The sequence below is a fragment of the Carcharhinus amblyrhynchos genome, chromosome 7, assembly GCF_965287045.1.
Source record: "Carcharhinus amblyrhynchos chromosome 7, sCarAmb.v2.hapA, whole genome shotgun sequence".
Classification (NCBI taxonomy): Eukaryota; Metazoa; Chordata; class Chondrichthyes; order Carcharhiniformes; family Carcharhinidae; genus Carcharhinus; species Carcharhinus amblyrhynchos.
Window position 1 is genome coordinate 55460791 of NC_137330.1, and position 22362 is coordinate 55483152.

Here is a 22362-nt window from a genome sequence, read left to right on the forward strand (position 1 = left end):
TGAACACTTGATGTAGAGGATTTATTCCATTACCATGCGCAAGTGGGAAGAGTCATTCTCCCACAGGAAGTGTAAAATATCTGTGGAACAGACTTATTTTCTTGAGTTGCAATACTTTGTTTTCACACCCCTCAGGTGTGGCCACATTGTGACTAGTAGCCTTGGTTTTTATCTTGGTCCCCTGCCCAAAGGCAGGTCTGACCCACAGTGCTGTGATCTTCACTGTGTAGCACAGTGTCACAAAGTGCCAGGGGCCTGGGTTCAGTTCTGACCTCCAGTCAGTCTGTGGATTTGCATGTTCTCCCTATGTCTGTGTGGGTTTCATCTAGGTGCTCTGGTTTCCTCCCACAATCCAAAGATATGCGTGTTAGGTGGATTGGCCGTGCTTAATTGCCCATTAGTATCAGGGATTAGCAAGGGAAATGTGGCATTACGGAAATACGGCTTGGGAATAGGAATTGTGGTCAGTGCAGACTAGGTGGGCTGAATGACCACCACCTGCACTGTAGGGATTCTATGATCATGTATAGGAGGCAATTTCTGAATATTCACACCAGCCAACTGAGAAAATTTCCCCCCCCCCCCCCCAACCAAGAAATCAGAGTTGCTGTCACAGCTTACATTTTTGCATGCATGTTGTGGTAAAGACTCCCAATTTATTTCCATGTGGCTGACCAGGAGCCACACGTCCTGAAAGGATTCACAAGTTGTTGCGTAACCTGTTTGGCAGCATTATGAATGCACCTTCCTTAGCCATCAAGTCCTGGAGTGGAACTTGAATTGGAGCTTCTAGTTATGAGGCAAAGGTGTTACCACTGCACCTTAAGGCCTCGCTTAAAAATTTACTTGGATGTAATTTCTTGTGTAACATGTAGCAATGTCATAAAGTCAGTCATTTATGAATATAGAAATAGTTGCAGAAGTTGGCAACCTTCTGTTTTGCAGGGACACTCCTTGCACCCCTCATGAAATAAAGGCATCATGTTTGCCACTCCAGTTCTCTAGCACTTCTGCCACATCTTGAAGCTTAAAGTTAATGCAGCCCTTTCTGCCACCAACTCCACCCCAATTCCTTTGACAAACTTCGATGCAAGCCATATGGACCAGGTGACTTATCTTAAGTGTAGCCAGCCTTTCCAGTGCTACCCCACCCCTTCAATTTTTAACTTCCCCTACCATCTCTGCTTCTACCAATATTTATCAGACCCATGTTTCTCAGTAATTAAAGAACTCATTCTAGCCTTATCTTGCACCTCCTTAATGCTGTTGTCTCTAAATTTCCACTTGTCTCCTCTATACTTTTTGGGTTCCCTGCTTTTATCAGTCTAGTCTTCCTCTTCAGCTAGCCTTTCAACCTATTGTGTTTGACCTTGTATTCACTATAACCTTACTATGCACATGCACTAAGCACTTTTTTTGTTTCATCATAATCTTTCTTCCATGTCATCTAGGGAGCCCTATTTTTGGCTTCCCTACTTTTTTTTTGCTCTTTGGGCAAAGCCAGGTACATTCCATGTCCAGTTCCACTTTATCCTTGTTAGATCCCATCTCACTGCATTAGCCCTCTTCCAATTTAGAAGTCTTATTTTGGATTGTTCCTTGCATTTCTCCATTAAGCTGCAGTTTGGGTAGAGGCGGGGGGTGGAGTGATCCTCCCAAAAGTGCTGAAATGGCAGCAAAACTGCCCTAGATCACGCCAATTCTGACAGGTCAGCTTCTCACCCGAATCTCTGCGCTCTGCAATGCAGAGGTCCCAGTTGTGAATCTCATTTTTAAAAAAAACCCAGGGCAGCAGAGCTGTCAACACCCAGAGTTTGACAGTTCTGGAGCTCTGCACATGCACAGTAGCCCCAAACAAACTCCTGTTTTCTGGCCAGCCCAGGACCCTTGCTGTGCTGCCCTTCCAGCACCCCACCCTCCCTCCAGAAATGACCTGATTGTGGCTTCCCCACAACAATTTCTGGGCAAGCCCCCCTAATGCCCAAGCCCGCCCCAGTTGCTCCCTGCATCCCAGACCAATCTCAATGCAGAGTGGCAGCAGACTCCCTCCACTCCTACTGATTGCACCAGGCCCTGCCTCCTTGGCACTGCCCAATAGGCAGTGCCAAAGTGTCAGTTTGCATGGGCACTTTGTCTCTTGGGCAGTGCTAGGGTGCACAGGCTAGCACTGTCAGGGTGGCCAGGCCCAGGGGATCTTTTGGCATTACATCATATCCTACTATTTTATTGTCGTATATTACAAGCCTTACTTCACACTGTCAACATCCAAGCATTGTAATCCTACCTTTTTGCATTCCCCATAATTGTCACTGTGTCTTACAAAACTGCATCTTTGCTACTGTCCAGTGCCCTCATTTTACGTTCTTTGTGCAGTTGCCTTGCCAATTTAGCATGAAATTATGCTACACTTTTAATTTTCAGAATGGGAGCCCAGCAGCACCAGATTAAAAATTGTATAGGTCTTTACCACACAGCTCCCCCAGAAGGACATTTTGTCCCCAGTCCATGTGAGGTGCAACCTATCCCTTCTGGCATCTTGACAAAGTGCTTTTAACATATTTTATTTGTCTTATCTATAATCTGGTTGTTAAATTCTCCCTTCTACAATGCCACTGCGTGGCGTAATGTTATGTTATATTTAAACATTTTTGATTTGGATTTGGCATCTGCATTGGTTAACATCTGTATTCCTGTCGGTTGATATTTAAGTCTCCCATCCACTCTGATTTTGCAACTTTTAATAGGCTGGCAAGCTCTGTGGCATGTGGAATGAAGGGAAATTCTTCATCTTTTACATACTCTGGATGTGTAACACAGCTTGATTTGGGAGACGGATTGGGGGGATGGGGAGGAAGACTTTGTTTTGATTTGGGGGGAAGAAATCTAAAATGTGCTACAAACGTAGTGAGGATGGATCAACTTGTGGCAATTTTTGGAAGTTTGTCAACAATTAGGAGTTTATTAGTTAGTGAAGTTAATGAATGTGTACAAACCAAGGCCATGGGCGTTGTTTGTTACTAAACTTGAAAGAACTGTGGTTATGTGTTTTACTGTACAGAATTTCTCCCATAAATGGAAGTTGGGTAAAAATTGGTTGGTTTAAAACATTTGTGTATGGTGGGTATTGGCCCTTCATCTGTGGATATGGGCTCATATCCCAGCAATTGTATGCAAGACCATCTTTGGCTATAGGGTCTGATATTGAAATTAATTTTGGCAGGCTCAATCCAGTTTCTAGTGTTAGAATAAGCCCTCTTGAAGCCATTGCATTGTAGAAGAGATTTATTCTCCTTCGAAGCACCACTGTATGACGTATATTCAATGCTGATGCTTGTGTTAGGGTTCCCTTTGACAGCTACCGCATTGCCACGCACACACTTAAATACTAAAATTTCAGATACATTTTACAAAGTTCAAATGTTTAATCAATGGAAGTATAAATGGCCAAAAAACATAAGGAGCAGTGATGGGCCAAATCAGCTCTTCAAACCTGTTTCTACAATTCAAAGTCATGGCTGATCTTCGTCAGCTGCATTTTTGTGTGCTATGCCCAAATCTCTTGAACGCCTTTTTTATTATCCAAGAAATCTAGCATTCAGTCTTAGACTCATGTGTTATCCCTGTTGCCATCCTAGCTTTTTGGGTGCTTAAAAATGTAAATGTTAAATCTAAATATAGAATGGAAAGTTGTTCCAAACATAATGTTGTATTAAGGGAGAGGCTGCATTGTGCTACAAGATGTATTGTTTCCTTGATCATTATTACATTTTATTTTAATTACTTGAGAATATACCCATCAATTTTATGTTCTTTCCTCTAGGCAGCTGCAGAAGAACTCTGTTCCCTCCTCAGCCAAGTCTTCCAAGTTGTTTACACAGAGTCCACAATAGACTTTTTGGATAGGGCAATATTTGATGGTGCTTCTACCCCAACTAAGCACATGTCCATATACAGTGGTAGGTGTTAATACTAAATGATTTAATTCAGATCTGAATTTAATTCTACATGTTGGTATGAGCTTTTTGCTCTAGCTGAATTTGCCCATTTAGTTTTTTTTGTAATGTCCAAAATATAAGTCTAGTGAGCATCAAATTATAACTGTTTCAAATACCTACTCTTGATCCAATTACATACATGCAATACCATGTTCCAATTTTAGTGGCTGGGTGCACTTCTCGTTGCCTTGGAAAAACAGCATAATCAAGGATCCCATGTACCCTGGACATAACTCTCTTCCTCTTCCGTTGGGGGAAAAAGATACAAAAGTCTGAGGTCATGTACTGACCTACTCAAGAACAGCTTCTTCCCTGCTGCCATCAGATTTTTGAACATTGATCTTTCTCTACATCCTAGCTATGACTGTAGCTGGGGAGCTGGATCTAAATGTTGAACTGTTTAGATTCGTGCAAAAGGAGACCATATTGAAAATATCTCTATAGTACTTTGTATATTTGGCCTGGTTACTTTTAGGGCACATTGTGTAATTAAGTTGGATAAATGGACTGCATTTTGTGGTTCATGACAAATGAGTAGCACCAGCTATTTTGCATGTGCACACAAACATTTTGTATTGGATTTTTTGGATTGGCACTTGCTGTGATTAGAAAGCCATTTCAGTAAAGCACTCAAGTGATCTGGGACCTCTGAACAGGGGAAACAACCTTGTCGTTATCAATCTTAGTGGTGTTAAGTGCAAGTTAGAATAATTAAATGTCAAATCTGGTACATGAAATTGAATCAATAGACAAAAGTTTTTTATTAAATCCCAACAATGATTAAATTCTGAAGGAATGAGATTCGATGGGTTTTGTATTATCCCCTGCTGTAATGTGCTCATTTTCAAAGTATGATCCCTGCCATTGAAAAATGAGCCAAAAAAATCAGGAGGAAATGTAACCCTTTTCAAGAGTATTTGTTTTTGATTTCCCCATCATTGTTTTGAGATTTGATTGGATCACCCAGTTTTTCTTCTGATTTGTGTAAACAGACTGAACTGTTTGGTAACTGCCTCTTGGATAAATGAATAAATCCTCCACATAGAGGCACTTGTTCAATCTTTATCCTATGAGTTAGTTGGTCACTGTTGACTACCATATAATATCAAACCTGATACAATTCCTCTTTTGGGTGAGGTGATGCAGGCTCCTCACAACTGTGGAAACCATAGTTTACCAAGACCCAGCAACTTGTTAGAACTTGGAAATCCTTAACAAAAACAGTGCCAGAAATGGAATTAATAGGTTTGCAGTGATTAAATATCTCCCCTTTTTAAATGTAGCCAATTGTGGAAGTGTCTATATTTTAACAAAAAATAAATCCTTGCCTCCTTTGTTCACTAACCAGTGGTCAGTTTCTCTCTACCTTGTCAAAATAACTCCAAATTAACGGATGGAAAGTCATCTTTTAACTTTCCAGTGAAGAAATTCCAATTTCTCCAAACTAAAATCTTGTTTCCCAAATACAGTAAACCTGGAGAGCAATTGAGTGGTAGGTTGGACTGTACCTTTTTGATTTTAATCCTCCTCTTCTATCCCGCTTCTACCATTTTTCAGCCTATAACATTAAGGCCAAATCCACCCTCTTGGTAATTAATCCAACATGAACCAACAATCAAACCTGGAACAAGAAGTCGAAGGTGGGGGAAAAAAATGGGGCACTTGACCCTCAGCTCGCCACTTCAGCACCATACCTACAGGAACAAGTATACTGCCACTTCTGTTGTGGTGATTTACCGTGAGATAGAAGTGGTGGACATGCAGTGCAACTCAGTCAAATACTGATTGCAACAGTGATATGAGATTCTAAAACATTTTAAGAAATATTATAGCTTCCTTCTGACTTCTGCCCTATTCAGCATAATCATGCCAGGCATTTATTGTATAATACTGATCTTTGATATTTTTCATCTTTTTGTTTCACCAGTTTAAACTGATCGTTCAGTCTTGCTTTTCTGCCTAAGTACAATACTAAATGATGTCTTTTCTCCACCTGGTGAAAGACACAGCTTTGATTTCAAACTTTAGGGTGAAAAATGTACTTTGTATTTGATGTGCACTGTTTAATACTTTTGAAAACAGATGATTCCAGTAAAGCAGATGTTAAAGAGCCGTATGATGCAGAAATTAGTAACTTGTAAGTATCTTAATGTAACTCTCTTTGACCATTATTGTGGGAGCTAACTTTCTATATTAAAAGTGCTACCATTATACAGATTAATAGATTACTTGGCTTGATTAGAGTATTCAAACTTCAAGTCATTCTTTTTCCTACAAGTTTTTAGATTTAAAATGATTCATTCTGTTCAAACAGAAGTGTAGCCATCTTTTATTATGAAGGATTTGTGTGCTTTTTCTGGGAAAACAAGCAAGGTAATTTTAAGTTACCCACTCAGTTGAAGTATATTGCCCTTTTTTCCTTTAAACCTGCAACACTTATATAGTTAAGGCTATATAAATGATTCATGCACGGTTCATTTGCTAGTCTGTGTTGCATATGTGATGTTGGGAGTGTTGCAATTTGCCCCCCCCCACAAAAAAACCACACTCAAACAATCCTGCAACCAGCCAAAATCAGATTCCATTATCTTCTCCCTGACCTGTCTATTACACTGGGCTCTAAACATACCTGTTTTCTGATGGGGCTGTACTGTTTTTAAAATGACGTAGCCTCCCTGACCTCTCCAATGTATGTGCTGTGACCTTTTTAAGGATTCTTTTCTTGCAGCTCCAAGCAGCAGATGTTTGAATTCAGTTTTCAGAGCAGTTAGTTGTCCAGCTAGAATTGCAGCACAAGTAGGAAGTTATGACCATAAGAAATTAACCTGAGCTAGCCTGCTGATCCCAATCTATTTGAAAATTGATATCCTCCATTAAAACCATTTTATCTTTGCTACATGCTTATCTAATCTCTATGCATTCTACTACACCACAGCTACTGCCAAGATTATAAACAATTCCCATATAATCTTAAATCACTTTCTGGTTAAGTGTATCCATTCCCTGCTTCCCTTTTCATTTATATCCTTTTTTTAATCATTGCAATACTAGACATTTTTATCTTTTTTGCCTGTTTTAGAACTAATCCACACACACACACACACACACACACACACACACACACACACACACACACCCCCCCCCCCCCCCCCCCCCCCCGACTGACTTAGTCTTTGGACGGGATTTTGTGGTCATACCTGTCCCAAAATTGTAAAAATCCTGCCGAGGCCAATGGATCTTTGCATGGTCTGCCCCTCCCCTCTCCTATTCCTATGGACCCATGCCCTGTGAAATGAGCTCTGTTTTCCACATGACTTTGTGCTTTACCCTATCCCAATTATATGCTGCTCTGGTAGTAATCCACCAGTTATCCTTAAGATGCTGTTCTTTAATATAATGCATGTACTGCAGATAGGACCTCCTTGGCTATCTTTTCTACATTCTCAATTTTTGGACCACAATGACTGGGTCTTCCTCCTCGCGTTCTAATATTCTACCAAGCAGCTTGAGATGTCCCTCACCCTACCATCGGGTAAGCAGCACGTGGGACACTTGATCCTGCTTATGAAGGATGTTACCTTTTCACTCAAGTTATTGAATTTGTGACAGGTGCCAGAGTGATTTTTTTTTTTTTGCTACCTTTTTGTATAGCTCCCTGGTGCTAGTCAGCATTGCCTGAACTTCTGACAGTCTTTATCTGTCTCTTCACTGGTAGCAACTATTATGCCTGTTGGATAAGGTCAATTTCTGCAGTTCCTCCTTCTCTGTCTTGTATATTTATGGTCATACTGACCCTATTCTAATCCTGCAGCTCTCTGAAGTGTAACTGAGATCTGAAACAAACTATCAGACGCTCCTCCCCTCTCATGTCAGTGTCTCCCTCTTGCACCCCTCCAGTTCAATCACTTTTGGCAAAATTTTAGATACAGATTTTACTGCAAATGTACTCGGGCCACTCTCTCTCAAATGCAGGACAGGCACAGAACAGGTTCTGTCATTTGAGTCTATTATTTACATTTTGGCCTAAGGTGTTGACTAACTTTTAATAGAGACCTTTCAAAAAGTCCAATCTAACAATTTTACACAAACCACTACAAGTATTGGAAACAAAAAGCAGAATCTCCTTTTGTTCTTTTATGCTAAATTCACCATCTTGTATTCGTTGTTATGCATTTCTTTTCTCTCTCAACCCTACAAATTTTTCTGTAAGTATTTAGTCAATTCTCAAGCTATTATTGAATCTGCTTCCACTCTCTCTTTTGAGGTAGTACATTTCCAGGTCATTACAACCTGGGTCAGTATAAAGATCAGGCATCATCTTTTGGAGAAAGTTAATATTTTGAGTCTGTATGATTCTTCAGCTCTGTTTCTATTTCAGATTTCCACTATCTACAGTTTTACCTCTTATAACTTCTGTATAAGTTTTTAAGAAAACCGTATCTCCTCCTGTGTTTTTTCCTATCCTCAAATCTATTCTGACCCTTCTGCCACAACAGTTTAGCCTCCAGTGGAGGAAATCAAATCTCCCCTTAACCTTCTCTGTTCAATGGGGAATATCCTACGGTTTTTGTCTCGCCACATAACTGAACTTGTGTTTCTAGTACCTGTGCATAGCTATGCCCTACCTTCCACTACTTTTGGAAACCATTGCGGCCATGGGAAGTAAGAACTAGTAAATTACCAGGCAACATGATTTCTGGACATATATCCTGTATCCACCCACCCCCATTTTGCTTGTTGAATGTAACTTGCTGGAAGCAGTAATGATAGCAAAGGCACAGAACTTAGTCTGGCTGGGAGAATTTTGGTGCCTGTAACTGAAGTGATTCAATAATACTAAGTTGTCACTTCTGAACAGTATAGCTACCAAACTATGCTTGTAGTAGGTGGCAAAAGAAACAGTAAGAATGAATAACTTGCTTTGACCTAATTCTTTCCAACTTAAAGAGAAAAGACATTAGGAGAGTAGGAGTTGGAGAGAGTGAGCAGATTTAGGGAGAGAAAAGGGAGAGGGGACAAACTGTTCAAAGTGGAGAGTCTCTGGCAGAGGTAGTTATTGATGCCTATTGTTAATTACAGCATTGGAGGTGCTAGCTGAAAAATACAGGGAGGTTATGCTAAACCTGTATCAAACGTTGGTTGCATCATATTTGCATACTTGTGTAATTCTGGTTGCCATTTTAATGATGGGATTTAAATGCACAGAAGGAGCCCTACCCAAAGAATGGTGAGGAAGTGGAACTTGCTACCATGGAGGGGTTTAAGCAAATCGTATAGATACTTTTAAGGGCAAGCTAGATAAATGAGGGAGGAGGGCAAAGATGATTGCATTGGTAAATTTAATGTGGTGCATAAAGACCACCACAAACAAGCCACAGAAACAAATGGCTTGTTTCTGTGCTGTTTATCTAATGTAATCTTGGACCAATGGAGATAGATGCTGACCAAAGTTTAAATGTCTAATTTTGATTTCGTAGTTTAAAACAATGTTTGTTTAGAGGTTTAAGGTTTTGATTTTAAGTCTCTTTGGGCATTGGGAGTCTCAATCAAATTTTCAAGCTTTTCTTGGTTTGCCCAGGTCCTTTCAGGGTTCCGATACAGGGAGAAATTCACCATCTTCAACTCTACCATCACCTCAAATCAAAAATGTTAGTGACAGTGAACTCAGTACTTCTGCAGCTGAACTGCTTCAGGATTATATGATGACAGTAAGTTGTACATGGTATTAAATCCACATTTATTAATTTAGTTTCTGCTTTATAGTGATCAAATGAAAATATTTATGCTATCAACAGTACTTGTTCCTGCCATTAAAGTGAACAGACCTTGCTGAAAGACTCCTGGCCCCATTCTGTAATGTGTTCAATGGATAAAAATTATGATATGTTCACTTGCGCGAATGTACATAGCATCCTGGAAACATGAAGATGTGCAATTCCTTTACTTAAAAGGGCCAATTTTTTTATAGGTTAGATTTGCTTATCATTTTTCTGAATACATGGAAATTTTGATTACTTGTACGTGGAGTTTTCTACATGGTTTGGCACCTGGGGAAGTGGTGACGTACTGATATTGACACTGAGTTAGTAATTCAGGGGTACGTTTGAATCCCATCACAAAATGGAAATCCAATTCAATAAAAATCTGCAATTAAAGGTCTATTGACTCTAAACAGTTGGTGTAGGAGGGAGGGTTTCAGATATCTGGCATTGTGGTCTCTTCTGGGGCAGATGGGACCTGTACCAGGAGGACGGTTGCATCTAAACTGGAAAGGCACAAATATTCTGGCTGGGAGATCGCTAGTGTCACGTGGAAGGATTTAAACTAGTGTGGCAGAGGAGTGGGAACCAAAGCAAAAGTGAATTAGCTAAAGGGGAACCAGAGAGTAGGGCCAGTAAGACTCAAACAGCAAGCAGGGTGGGATTGCTAATCAGAGGGTGTGGTGGACTGAAGTGCGCTGGTTTCAATGCAGGAAGTGTAACAAGTGAGGCAGATGAACTTAGAGCTTGAATTAGCACCAGGCACTACAATGTTGTTGCCATTGCAGAGACTTGGTTAAGGGAAGGACAGGATTGGCAGCTTAACATTTCCAGGATACAAATGTTTCAGGCGGGATAAAGAGGGACATAAAGGGGATGGGGGGCATTGCACTGCTGGTTCAGAATATCACAGCTATACTCGGGGAGGACACTTCTGAGGGCTCATAGGGAGGCAATGTGGGTAGAGCTCAGGAATGGGAAAGGTGCTGTCGCAATGTTGGGGGTTTACTATGGGCTGCCTAACTGCCAGCAGGAGATTGAGGCACAGATATGTAGGCAGATTTTGGCAAAATGTAAAAGTAACAGGATTGCTGTGGTGGGAGATTTTAATTTTCCTTGACTGGGACTCACTTAGTGCTAGGGGTGTGGATGGAGCAGAGTTTGTAAGGAACACCCAGGAGGGCTTCCTGAAACAGTATGTAGATAATCCAGTTAAGGAAGGGGCCATACTGGACCTGGTATTGGGAATGAGCACAGCCAAATGATCGATGTTTCAGTAGGGAAGCAGTTTGGGAATAGTAACCACAAATCAGTAAGCTTTAAGGTACTGATGGATAAAGATAGGTATAGTCCTCAAGTTAAGGTACTTGGGGGAAGGCTAATTGCAATAATATTAAGCAGGAAATGAAGAATGTAGATGAGGGCAGATGTTTGAGGGCAAATCAACATCTGATGTGGGAAGCTTTCAAGTGTAAGTTGATGGGATTTCAGTTCTGGCACATTCCTGTGAGGTTGAAGGTTGAATATGGCAAGTTTTGGGAACCTTTGGATAACATACTGAGAGCCTAGTCAAAGAGAAAAAGGAAGCATTTGTCAAAGCTGGGAGGCTGGGAACACGAAGCAAGTGTGGAATACAAAGAAAGTAGTAAGAAACTTGAACAAGGAGTAAGAAGGGCTAAAAGGGGTCATGAAAAAGCATTAGCCAGTAGGATTAAGAAAAATCCCAAGGCTTTTTTACATAGCAAGAGGGTAGCCAGTGAGAGGGTTGGCCCACTCAGACTATGGAGGGAATCTATGCATGGAGCCAGAGGAAATAGGCAGGGTATTAAATGAGCGTGTTTCAGTATTCACTAAAGAGAAGGACTTGTGGATGATAGTTTTCATGTTGAGATCAAAAATGAGGTGGTATTGGGGTTCTTGAGAAACATTAAGGTAGACAAGGTCCCAGTGCCTGGTGGAATATACTTCAGAATACTGAGGCAAGGGAGGAAATTGCTGGGGCCTTGAAAGAAATCTTTATATCCTCACTGGCTACAGGGGAGGATGCAGACAATTGGAGAATAGCCAATGTTTCTTTAAGAAGGGTAGCAAGAATAATTCAGGTAATTACAAGCTGGTGAGCCTTACATCAGTGGTAGGGAAATTATTGGAGAATATTCTTTGAGATGGGTTTTATTCATACTTGGAAATAAGTGGACGTATTAGTGAGAGGCAACATGGTTTTGTGAAGGGGAAGTCGTGTCTCTCGAACTTGATTGAGTTTTTCAAGGAAATGATGATTGAGGGTAGGGCAATGGATGTTGTCTACATGGACTTCACTGAGGCCTTTGACGAGGTCCCTCATTGCAGACTGGTGCAGAAGGTGAAGTAGCATGGGATCAGAGGTAAGCTGGCAAGGTGGATACAAAACTGGCATGGTCAAAGAAGACAAAGGGTAGCAGTGGAAGGGTGTGTTTCTGAATGGAGGGCTGTGACAAGTGGTGTTCCTCTGGGATCAGTGTTGGGGCCTTTTCTGTTTTGTAATATATAAATGATCTGGAGGAAAATGTAACTGGATTGATTAGTAAGTTTGTGGACAATGAAGGTTGGTGGATTTGTGGATAGCGATAAGGACCATCAAAGGATACAGATTAGTTGAAGACTTGGGCGGAGAGATGGTAAATGGAGTTTAATCTGAATAAATGTGAGGTAATGCATTTTGTAAAGCCTAATACAAATAGGAAAACTACAGTAAATGGTAGAACCCTTAAGAGTATTGATAGGCTAAGGGATCTGGGTGTACAGGTACACGGGTCACAAAGTGGCAGTGCAGGTGGAGAAGGTGGTCAAAGGTGCATGATATGCTTACCTTCATCAGCCAAGGTATTGAGTTTTTAAAAATTGGCAAGTCATGTTGCAGTTTTATAGAACCTTAGGCCACACTTGGAATATAGAGTTCAATTCTGGCTGACACATACCAGAAGGATGTGGAGGCTTTGGAAAGGATACAGAAGATTTACCAGGATGTTGCTTGGCATGGAGGGCATTAGTTATGAGCAGAGGGTGGAGAGATTTGGTTTGTTCTCACTGGTGCAACGGAGGTTGAGGGGTGACCTGATCGAAGTACAAAAGATTGAGGCATGGACAGAGTGGATAATCAGAAGCTTTATTCCAAGGTGGAAGAGTTAATTACTTGGCATAAGTTTAAGGTGCAAGGGACAAGGTTTAAAGGAGACGTACAAGGCAGATTTTTAAGAGTAATGGGTGCCTGGAACTCATTGCCGGGGGAGGTAGTGGAAGCAGCAACAGGAGTGACTTGAGGTGTCTTGACAAATAAATGAATAGAATGGGAATAGAGGGAATTGCCCCCAAAGGGTAGGGTTTTAGTTAAGTTGAGTAGCATAGTCGGTGCAAGCTTGGAGGGCTGAAGGGCCTTTTTCTGTGCTGTAATGTTATTTGTTGTAAATGGCCTCCTGTATATAAGGAAAGAAAACGGGTGGACCATCCTGCATCGATCTAAGCATCAAAAATGACAACTGGCAATCCTCACGTTCCCCTTACTAACAGGGATAGCTGACCCAGATGGATCCAACAACAGTCATACTTAGAGAATCAAACCTTAGAGATAATGTCCCAGACATTGCTGTCAGTTTCCCAACAGAGGTGATGATGTGGGGGGTTGTCTTGGGAGGCCTTAACATGTACTCTGGGGAGCTTCAATGTCCATCACCAAGAGTAGCATCGCTACGGACTGTGCTAACTGAATCCTAAAAGATACAGTTGCCAGACTTCATTTCATCCTACCTGCCACAGATGTATCTGTCTATGACCGTTGCCAAAAGGACTGTGCAGAGGTCACTCCAACTGTTAGAAAGATGTGTGTTAGCATTGAGGATATCCCAGATTGTGTTGTGTGGGACTACCACTGTGTAAAATGGGATAGATCTTGAACTGATCTCGCAACTCAAGACTGGGCAACTTTTGAGGTGCTGTGGGCCATCAGTACCAACAAAATTATAGATCCCCCACTCCACTGTTACTTCCAAGACAGGAGATCAGTCCTTGTTCAGTGGGAAATGCAATCTGACAGGAGCAGCACCAGGCATACCTAAAAATGAGGAGTCAATCTGGTGAAGCTACAACAAAGTACTATTTCTATTAATTTAGGGGATGTGGTTATTGTTGGCTTAGCCAGCATTTATTGCCACCCCTAGTTGTCCTTCAGAATGTGGTGGTGAGCTGCTTTTTTGAACTGTGGCAGTCCTTGAGATGTAGGTATATCCACACTGCTGTTAGGAACGAAATTCCTGGATTTTTGACCCAATGATAGTGCGGGAATGACACGATGGTGCAGTGGTTAGCACTGCTGCCTCAGTGCAGGGACCTGGGTTCAATTCCAGCCTCTGGGCACTGTGTGGAGTTTGCACATTCTCCCTTTGTCTTGAGTGGGTTTCTTCCAAGTGGTTCCGCAATCCAAAGATGTGCAGGTTAGGTTGATCGGCCATGCTAAATCCTCCTAATGTCAGGAGGACTAGCGGGTTAAATGAGGGTTACGGGAATAGGGTCCAGGTGGGATTGTGGTTGCTGCAGACTCATGGAGCCAAATGGCCTCCTGTACTATAGGAATTCTATGATTATTTCCAAGTCAGGATAGTGAATGACTTGGAGGGAACCTCCATTGGTGGTGGTGTTCCCAGATATTTGCTGTTCATGACCTGGATGATGGTGGTTATGGGTTTGAAAGGTGTTTTAGGAACCTTGGGTTCCTGCAGTGCTACACATGGCTGCCACCTTCTTTTGTGGTGGAAGGATTGAATGTTTGTGGAAAGGGTAGCAATCAAATGGGCTGCTTTTGGCTTGGATTCAGCAAGGCATGAACAATATCCAGGCTTGCACTGACAAGTGGTAAGTAACATTCGGACAGGCAAATGCCAGCCAATAACCATTTCCAGTAAGAGAGGATCTAACCATCATGCCATGACATTCAATGGCATTACCATTGCTGAATCCCCTTCTAGCAATATCTTGGGGGCTACCCTTGACCAGGAACTAAATTAGCTGTATAGTAGCTACTAGGATAGGTCAAAGATGAGGACTGCTGTGAGTAAATCACCACCTGGCTCTCCAAAGCCTGTCCATTTTCTACAAGACACAAATCAAAAGCGTAATAGAATACTTTCCACTTACCTGCAGCTCCAACAACACTTGGGAAGCTCGTTGCTATCCAACACAAACAGCCTGCTTGATTGGCAGCCTATCCATAAACATTTGTGCTTTCTATCACTAAAGTACAATGGAAACTGACACATGGGAACACCACCTGGGAGTTCCTCTCCAAAAGTACTCAACATCCTGCCTTTGAAATATATTGCTGTTCCTCCACTTTCACTGAATCAAAATCCTGGAACATTCTCCCTAAGGGCACTGGATGTACCTACACCAAATTAACTGTAGCGGTTCTAGGGTAGTTCATCACCTTCTCGCGTAATTGTTGATGGGCAGTAAATGAATGATGCCTACATCCCTTGAATGAATAAGTAGAACTGAAGTTTAATTTCACTTTTAAAGGCATATGAATACTTCAATTTTGAACTTTTGTCAGACATTCTGCAGGTTTGTTACATATTTTGTGCAATACTTATGCTTCTATAGGTGTTTCCTATAAATCCTAAATGCCATACTTCAAACATTGCCCAGGATCTAAAGGGTGAGTTATAATTCCACCCTCTGGTATGATGGTTAATTGGTGTGCTCAAGTTCATACAGCAGAAATTCTGAAATTTGATTGTGGCATCTATTGATTAGTCATTTAAATGAGACGAGCAGTCTTTGAGTGTTGTGAATATTCTAACATCTCAGTGAATCTTGAAGACAACAAATTTAATATTTACTGTGCTTCATTGACTCTTAAATATTTCAAATTTTACATTTGCATTTTACAAACTTTTTAAAATCTGATCAAGCTGCACTACATTCATTTTGGCAGTGTCAACATTATGTGCAGTGTGGAAGATGGATTGGAAATAGTTTAACCTAGGAAATTGCAAAAGTTCTTTTTAACTAATGCCATGCACTCTTTGCAATTGATATGTTATCAGTTTGACTTGCAATAGCTCACAAGGTTTGAGGAGGAATTCTTAGAGCTGAGATTTTTTTGCACCCAGTGGGCACTTTCCTTCAAATAGTTGAAGTGCTTATACTGTAGCTTCATTAGTAGGTTTGATATCAAATGGAGCACTTCCACTTGGTGTCAAATCCAGGTTAAAACGTGCTTAATGTTTCATTGATCTGAGTGCACTTTTTCAAAAAAAAAGTACGTAGTTAATTTAATGTTTTGGAGTTTGAATATGCTCTTGCTATCACTCAATATTTAAATTCTAGTAGCTGGCAGAGGAGGACTACATATGCATACTACTATGTATGCACAGAAATTTGAAGAGATTTGCAGTTTTAGATGAGCAGTATAACCTGGATACTACCTGGCTGGATCCAATTCTGCAGCTACTAGTCTCAAACTGATAGCTATAATGTGAATGCAGCACAAGTAAGATCCAATTCATGATCTGGTAAGAACACAAATGGTCAATATATTGTGCTGATTTTCATTAACTTGAAAGGTCTTTTAGTATTGCACTTGTATTTTGTAACATTTAATTAGACACTTGCTTTTGATTTCAAAGCGTTTTAAAAACTCACCTAGAAATTGAAACAATTAAATGATTCAAAAATTTAAAATCTTTTTATTTGCTTATGGATGTGTACATTTATTGTGTTGCTGTGATGATCCAGTTCTCTGAAGAAAATTTGGTTGAACATATTGAAGTAAAGTTAATTTTACACTAACAGTATTGTGTGGGGACTGAATTTACACGTTTGAGGTCACTATCTCTGATCTTTCGCATGCAATATAATTGTGAATCCTATTTTGCAGCTGAGAACAAAGTTGACATCTGAAGAAATCCAGAAGTTTGCTATGCTTCTGCATGAATATCGAAACGGTGCCTCAATTCATGAATTTTGCATCAGTCTTCGACTGTTATATGGTGATGGCAGAAAATTTCTTTTACTTGGTAGGTTATAGGACCAGCTCTGGGTTTGGAATAAAATAGTTAGTTTTAACAATTTTTTTTGCATTGATTTTTTTTCTTGATTTAATTTTGAGTAAAAACAAATAATTTGGTACTAAATTGCCTAACTGGACTAGGCTGTTCAACTTGAGCATGTTTCACCATTCTCTTGGGACATGGTTACCCACCATTACTCAATTTTCCTAGATAATCTTGCTCACAAATACCTAACAATCTTGATCGTGAAATGCCATTTGACACGGCATTTTGGGAAAGTGGATTCCTGATTTTTGCAAATAGCTGATTTCTGATTTAACTCTGAATAAACAAATTATTGCAGATGCTGGAATCAAACAGAGAAAATGCTAGAAAATCTCAGCAGGTGTGGCAGCATCTACAAAGAATGAAAAGAGCTGACATTTCAAATCCTTTGACAAAGGATAAGCTGGACTCGAACTGTCAGCTTTTTTCTGTCCTTGCAGATACTGCCAGACCTGAGATTTTCTAGCATTTTCTCTTTAGGTTTCTGGTTTAACTCTATTGGCTTAGCTTGGTTTAAAAAAAAAATGCTCAAATACAATAAATTATCTATTACAAACCTGCAGCATTGCAAATTAAAACATACCACGCAGAAACAAAGGATATTGTTCCCACTGACTGTGAAATAAACATTTGAATTTCATGTGCAGTATTATTTACTATCAAAATTGTCCATATTCTACATTTTTTTTAAGGAAATATGTTTTCACTATGTCTTTTAATAGGTTTACAATGCAACAATAATGGGAAAATGGCTCTTGAGTGAGGTGCACTCTAATGCCTTCCTAAACACCTGCTTACCTCCCTCTTTCTGACTAGTCATCCATTCTCCCTCTGACTGAAAAATCTTAAACCTTACTTTGTTGTGGTCATAATCATTATGACCTGTATCTTTTGGTTCATTTGCAAGACTTAGTAGTGATTCTTTTTTTGGACTATTGAATTGTGACAAAGGAGTATTGCACACACTGTAAAAGCTTAATTTCCTTTTCTCTTTTTTTAATATCCAATACTTAATTGGATATTCAATTAGTTAGGGGTGGCACGTGGTTAGTACTGCTGCATCACAGCTCCAGGGTCCTGGGTTCAATCCTTAGCTCGGGTCACCATGTGGAGTTCACACTTTCTTCTCGCGTCTGTGTGGGCTTCCTCCAGGTACTCCATTTTCCTCCCACGGTCCAAACATGTGCGGGCTAGGTTGATTTGGCCATGCTAAGAAATTGCCCCTTGGTGTCGAGGGATTAGTGGGTATAATGCATAGGGATATAGGGGTAGGGCCTGGGTGGGATTGTGTTCGGTGCAGACTCGATGGGCCAAAGGCCCTCTTTCTGCACTGTAGGGTTCTATGGCTCTTAATTCTCTGCATGCCACTCACTCCATTATTTTGCCTGTGTATTTTTCCTCCAATTCTTTTCCTTTATTTAGTCTGTAGAGTCACCTTTTATTAGATGGATCCCTTGTCTAGTAACTGAAACCTATTCTGGATTTAGCATCAGTCATGCTGCTAGTTGTTTCTGCTTGTACTGTTAGAGGTCACTAGTACTACAACTCCACTTTCCGCTCCCCTTTCTTAGACACGTTTTTATCTGGCAATATTTAGTTAAATTTTTTTACTACACATTCCGCCAAAGTAATGTAAGTCTAACATGTCACATGTCAGCAGCACTGAAATTTTAATAAATCTGGACTGATTGTGTATCTTGAGTAACTTTTGGAACAATGCAATGGGATGTGAACTACTTTTGAATGCAAAAGTTCCGTTGAGTTTTGCTTCTGTGTTTAAGTCATGCCTTTTTTGTATTCTAGGGCTCCGGCCTTTCATTCCAGAAAAAGACAGCTTGCATTTTGAAAATTTCCTAGAAACTATTGGTGTCAAGGATGGAAGGGGCATTATAACAGACAGTTTTGGCCGATATAGAAGAACTTTGAGTAATGCATCCAATTCAACTACGAATGGCAATGGAGCAACTGCAGGCTCAGATGATCAGTCGGTGCCTTCTGAAGGTGATGAATGGGACAGAGTGATTTCTGAAATCAGCCATGATATTGAGGCCCTTGGCTGCAGTATGGATCACGATTCATCTTGAAATGGAAATCTTTGCACATCATGTTAATAGCCTTCAGACTCTTCTTATACAGATGTGTTCCTAAATGAAGTTTACTACAATGTGAATATTTAAATCGATTGTTGAAACATTTCTACACAATGAAGAAATCCAGGCCATATAATTTTTAATTGTTGAAATACTGCATATTTGTATTCGGACCTTTTGTAACAAAGCAAATAGCTCTTAGGCTTAATTGTTCCAGCAGTGGGAAAGACCTTCCTTTTCATATCACATGGTTTTGCTTTTTAACTGCACAAGGTTACATATTGCAGAATGCTGTGATGACAGGGATGATTTAATTCACTTCTGGGCACATCTCTCATTTTCAGCCCTTAGTTCCATGAAACTGAAGTTTGCATGTCCCATTTCTGCTTGGTGTTGCAGCATGAGGTGATATCTGGTGCTAGCTAGTGATACTGCACACGTAAAATACCTGTGAATCTTGATGGCTGCATGTTAAAACATAGCTGCTGAAATTTGCCTGAATGTGACCCAAATAGGCAATGTATTTCCTATTTTCCTCCATGGGAGGTGCAAAAGAGCTGATATCAAATTAAGAGAATTTGAGCTTGCACATAATTGCAGTGAATTATCACTACTGCAAATAACTTTAAAATCTTGATTCGAGACAAGTCAAATAATTCACAGTTTTTCGGACAGAACCTTGCTGCAGACCTTGCATTCTATCAACTTTACTAAGACTTTAAAAATCCCTACAAATGTTTGCCATTATTCCTGCAATGTCTATGATCTGCTTTGATTTCCACATGGGAAAATATCTATCAGTTTAACTTGTAGAATTTTAAACAAAGGGTTAATGTTTATTGACATGAACAATAGGGTGCACCATAATGGTGTGTCTGTAAATTGATACTTTTTAAACTCCTTTCTATTTCTGCACACCCAATGCAAATATTTTTACATTTAAATGCTAATTAAAAATAAGCACTATTTAATCATGCCCCTTCAGTTGCAAATTTTTCATGTAGGATACTGTCTTGACTCTTAGCCATTTAATGAAAACTAAAGGGAAGAAAATCTTCATGAAACTTTGGCAATGTAACTTCAAAATTTGAACTGTAGTCCCTTTATTTGCTGTACATAGACTGCATTTGAACTACCCTTTTTTAATCTATACATACTGATATCACTCAACATTTACCAGTAGATGTACTGTATTGTATGTGTATGTGACAATGTGCAGTGGGTAGAATATGTGAAATTAATATGCAGAGCATGTGAAAACAAGAAAACCTCGATCAACCTGAAAGAATGGAATCTGCTCGCACTGCCAGTATAATGGCCTTTAGACCCGGTTTGGGTCCATGTACATCACAGCTGTTTCAATAAGCCATCTATTATTTTGATGTGAAGCAACTTGGTAGCAATACTTCAAGTGCTTTGATTTTATGTTCAAGTTGTAAACTGAACTGCAATATTATATTATAGCAATACCAGTTAAATCCACTGCAATATTCCTTTTCAAAGTTGATGCTATTTTCTATTTATTGTGTCATAACTTCAAGTTTGAATGAGTTGAAAACCAATGGCATTATACTGGCAGACGGCATGATGGGTTTCCCAGTTTGGATGCTAGGAATTATTTGTATGTACTCAAGAAAGTGGATGAGTGTTTGTCATTGCAGTGATTGCCTTCTATTAAATATTGAAAAGAAGTTAGGGAACTGTATTAGTGGAAGTAAAAGTAGATGTAAATGTTTGGACTATTCAGGTACAAGGGGGGTGGGGTGGGGACTCATGCTGCCCACTCTGGATATGAATATTTTGAAGTCTGTTTTCTGCATCAATTGCCATTGAGATTGTACGTTTGGCTGTTTGTTTTGTTACACCCCATTTGACTGAAGTTATTCTTGTATATTTATTTCCTCCAACCTGCTCAGAAATTTACCCATTTACAACTTCGCTTTCTTGTGTTTTAGATGTGCTCATTTACAGTGTATAGAATACCTGCAAAAACAATTCGATTTCAAGTTTGTTGTAGCACTAAAGGACCTGTGTGCGTGTTTCAGAAAGCTTTATCCTTTTTCCTCAAGCTGTAGACTGTGAATTCTGGAGAATGGGTGGCCATCTTCAAACCACTTTCTCTGCTTCTGACCAACTAATTCGGGTGTTGCTGACGTGCAATCTGCTGTTTTTGTTCCATTGGTCAAATACTTCACCTACACTCAAATTATCAGCTGAGTAATCTGACACAACCCAGGGGTTCAAAATGAAGCTGAATTAAGGCTAAGATTTCACCCCAGGTTTGCATGCAGTCTAACCATGCAAACTGGTTTACTCTAGTCACTCATGTCAATTGAACTTTTGTCTTTGTACAGAATAATTTTAAGTTTTCATAATCTGGTTTGTCTTCACAGTGAAGCTCATGAATTATGGTACATCATAGCTGACTGTCATAGTTACTTTTTCCAGCAAAGGTGGTGAGAATCATTTGCTTTTGGTATCCTGATTCAACTGAGATCACTTAAAGTGAAGTGGACAAGATGAAAGTTGATGCCTTAATTACAAATCTTTAAATCACCAACTCTATTCTGCATAGAGCCATCTTCTCAAAGAGAACAGTAATTTCAGGATGGTTAGAAATGTGAGAGTGGAAGAATGAGGTCAAGAATTTTCTCTAAAACCAAAATTAACAGTATTATAGTTTGTGATCAAGTTATAGAATAGTACAGTGAGAATATTTCCTGATGCCTGTTTTAAAAACCTCCACAAAACTGAACTTAGCCCTGCTATGGGCTATTTTGAGACAGATGTACACTTCACACTGGAACATGTGAAAGTTTAATAGTCAGTGAGGCATATTAGTTTGTTTTCATACAATAATTTGAATTTTACTCCCTGAAATTTACCTGCAACATCCATTATTTGCTTAATACAGAATCTGGCCCTGTTTGCCACAATATTAATCTGGTAAATAGAACTCCCTCATCATGGGGACTATAACTGTTTCAGCATAAGTAGCAGAGCTGTAATATTCCAGACTAGGTCAAATGCATATTTATTTTGGGGTCTATTTATGTCCAGTCTGTTTAATAAAGAAGACTTTGCATCTTTACTATGTTTTTGTTTTTGCATCTAATGCTGATCAAATTGGTTTTAAATACATTTTTCTTTTACACCAGGCTCCTTTTTCATAATTGTTGATCTGATATCTTAAAATTGAGAAGATTTTAAAGTATTAATAGATGGAACAGTCCAGAGGAATTGCCATGTATTGATCAAATTGATGTGCATTGGGGCTGATTTTTTTTCTAAAATATTGATTTGCACAGCTAACTTGAACACTCTCCCATTCACCATGCTGTCTGAGGACTCTTCCATTCTCCCGTATCTGTCATACTTGTTCTGACAATGCTACGTTTTGTTCCCTAGAAACACGACGGGGTTCCCCTTT

General features: G+C 39.8%; 1 protein-coding gene across 4 annotated transcripts in view; it reads left to right on the forward strand.

Moving 5' to 3' along the window:
- ccm2 (CCM2 scaffold protein) overlaps nucleotides 1–22023 on the forward strand; it is an 81383-nt gene extending 59360 nt beyond the window's left edge. For all 4 annotated transcript variants that reach the window (XM_080192346.1, XM_080192347.1, XM_080192349.1 and 1 more), the window contains 5 exons: nucleotides 3821–3956; nucleotides 6078–6132; nucleotides 9574–9703; nucleotides 16665–16803; nucleotides 18646–22023. In XM_080192346.1, coding sequence (XP_080048472.1) covers nucleotides 3821–3956; nucleotides 6078–6132; nucleotides 9574–9703; nucleotides 16665–16803; nucleotides 18646–18926 — 741 coding nt within the window. In that variant the 3' untranslated portion in view covers nucleotides 18927–22023. The remainder of the gene's footprint in view (nucleotides 1–3820; nucleotides 3957–6077; nucleotides 6133–9573; nucleotides 9704–16664; nucleotides 16804–18645) is intronic.
- The last annotated feature ends 339 nt before the right edge of the window (nucleotides 22024–22362 follow it).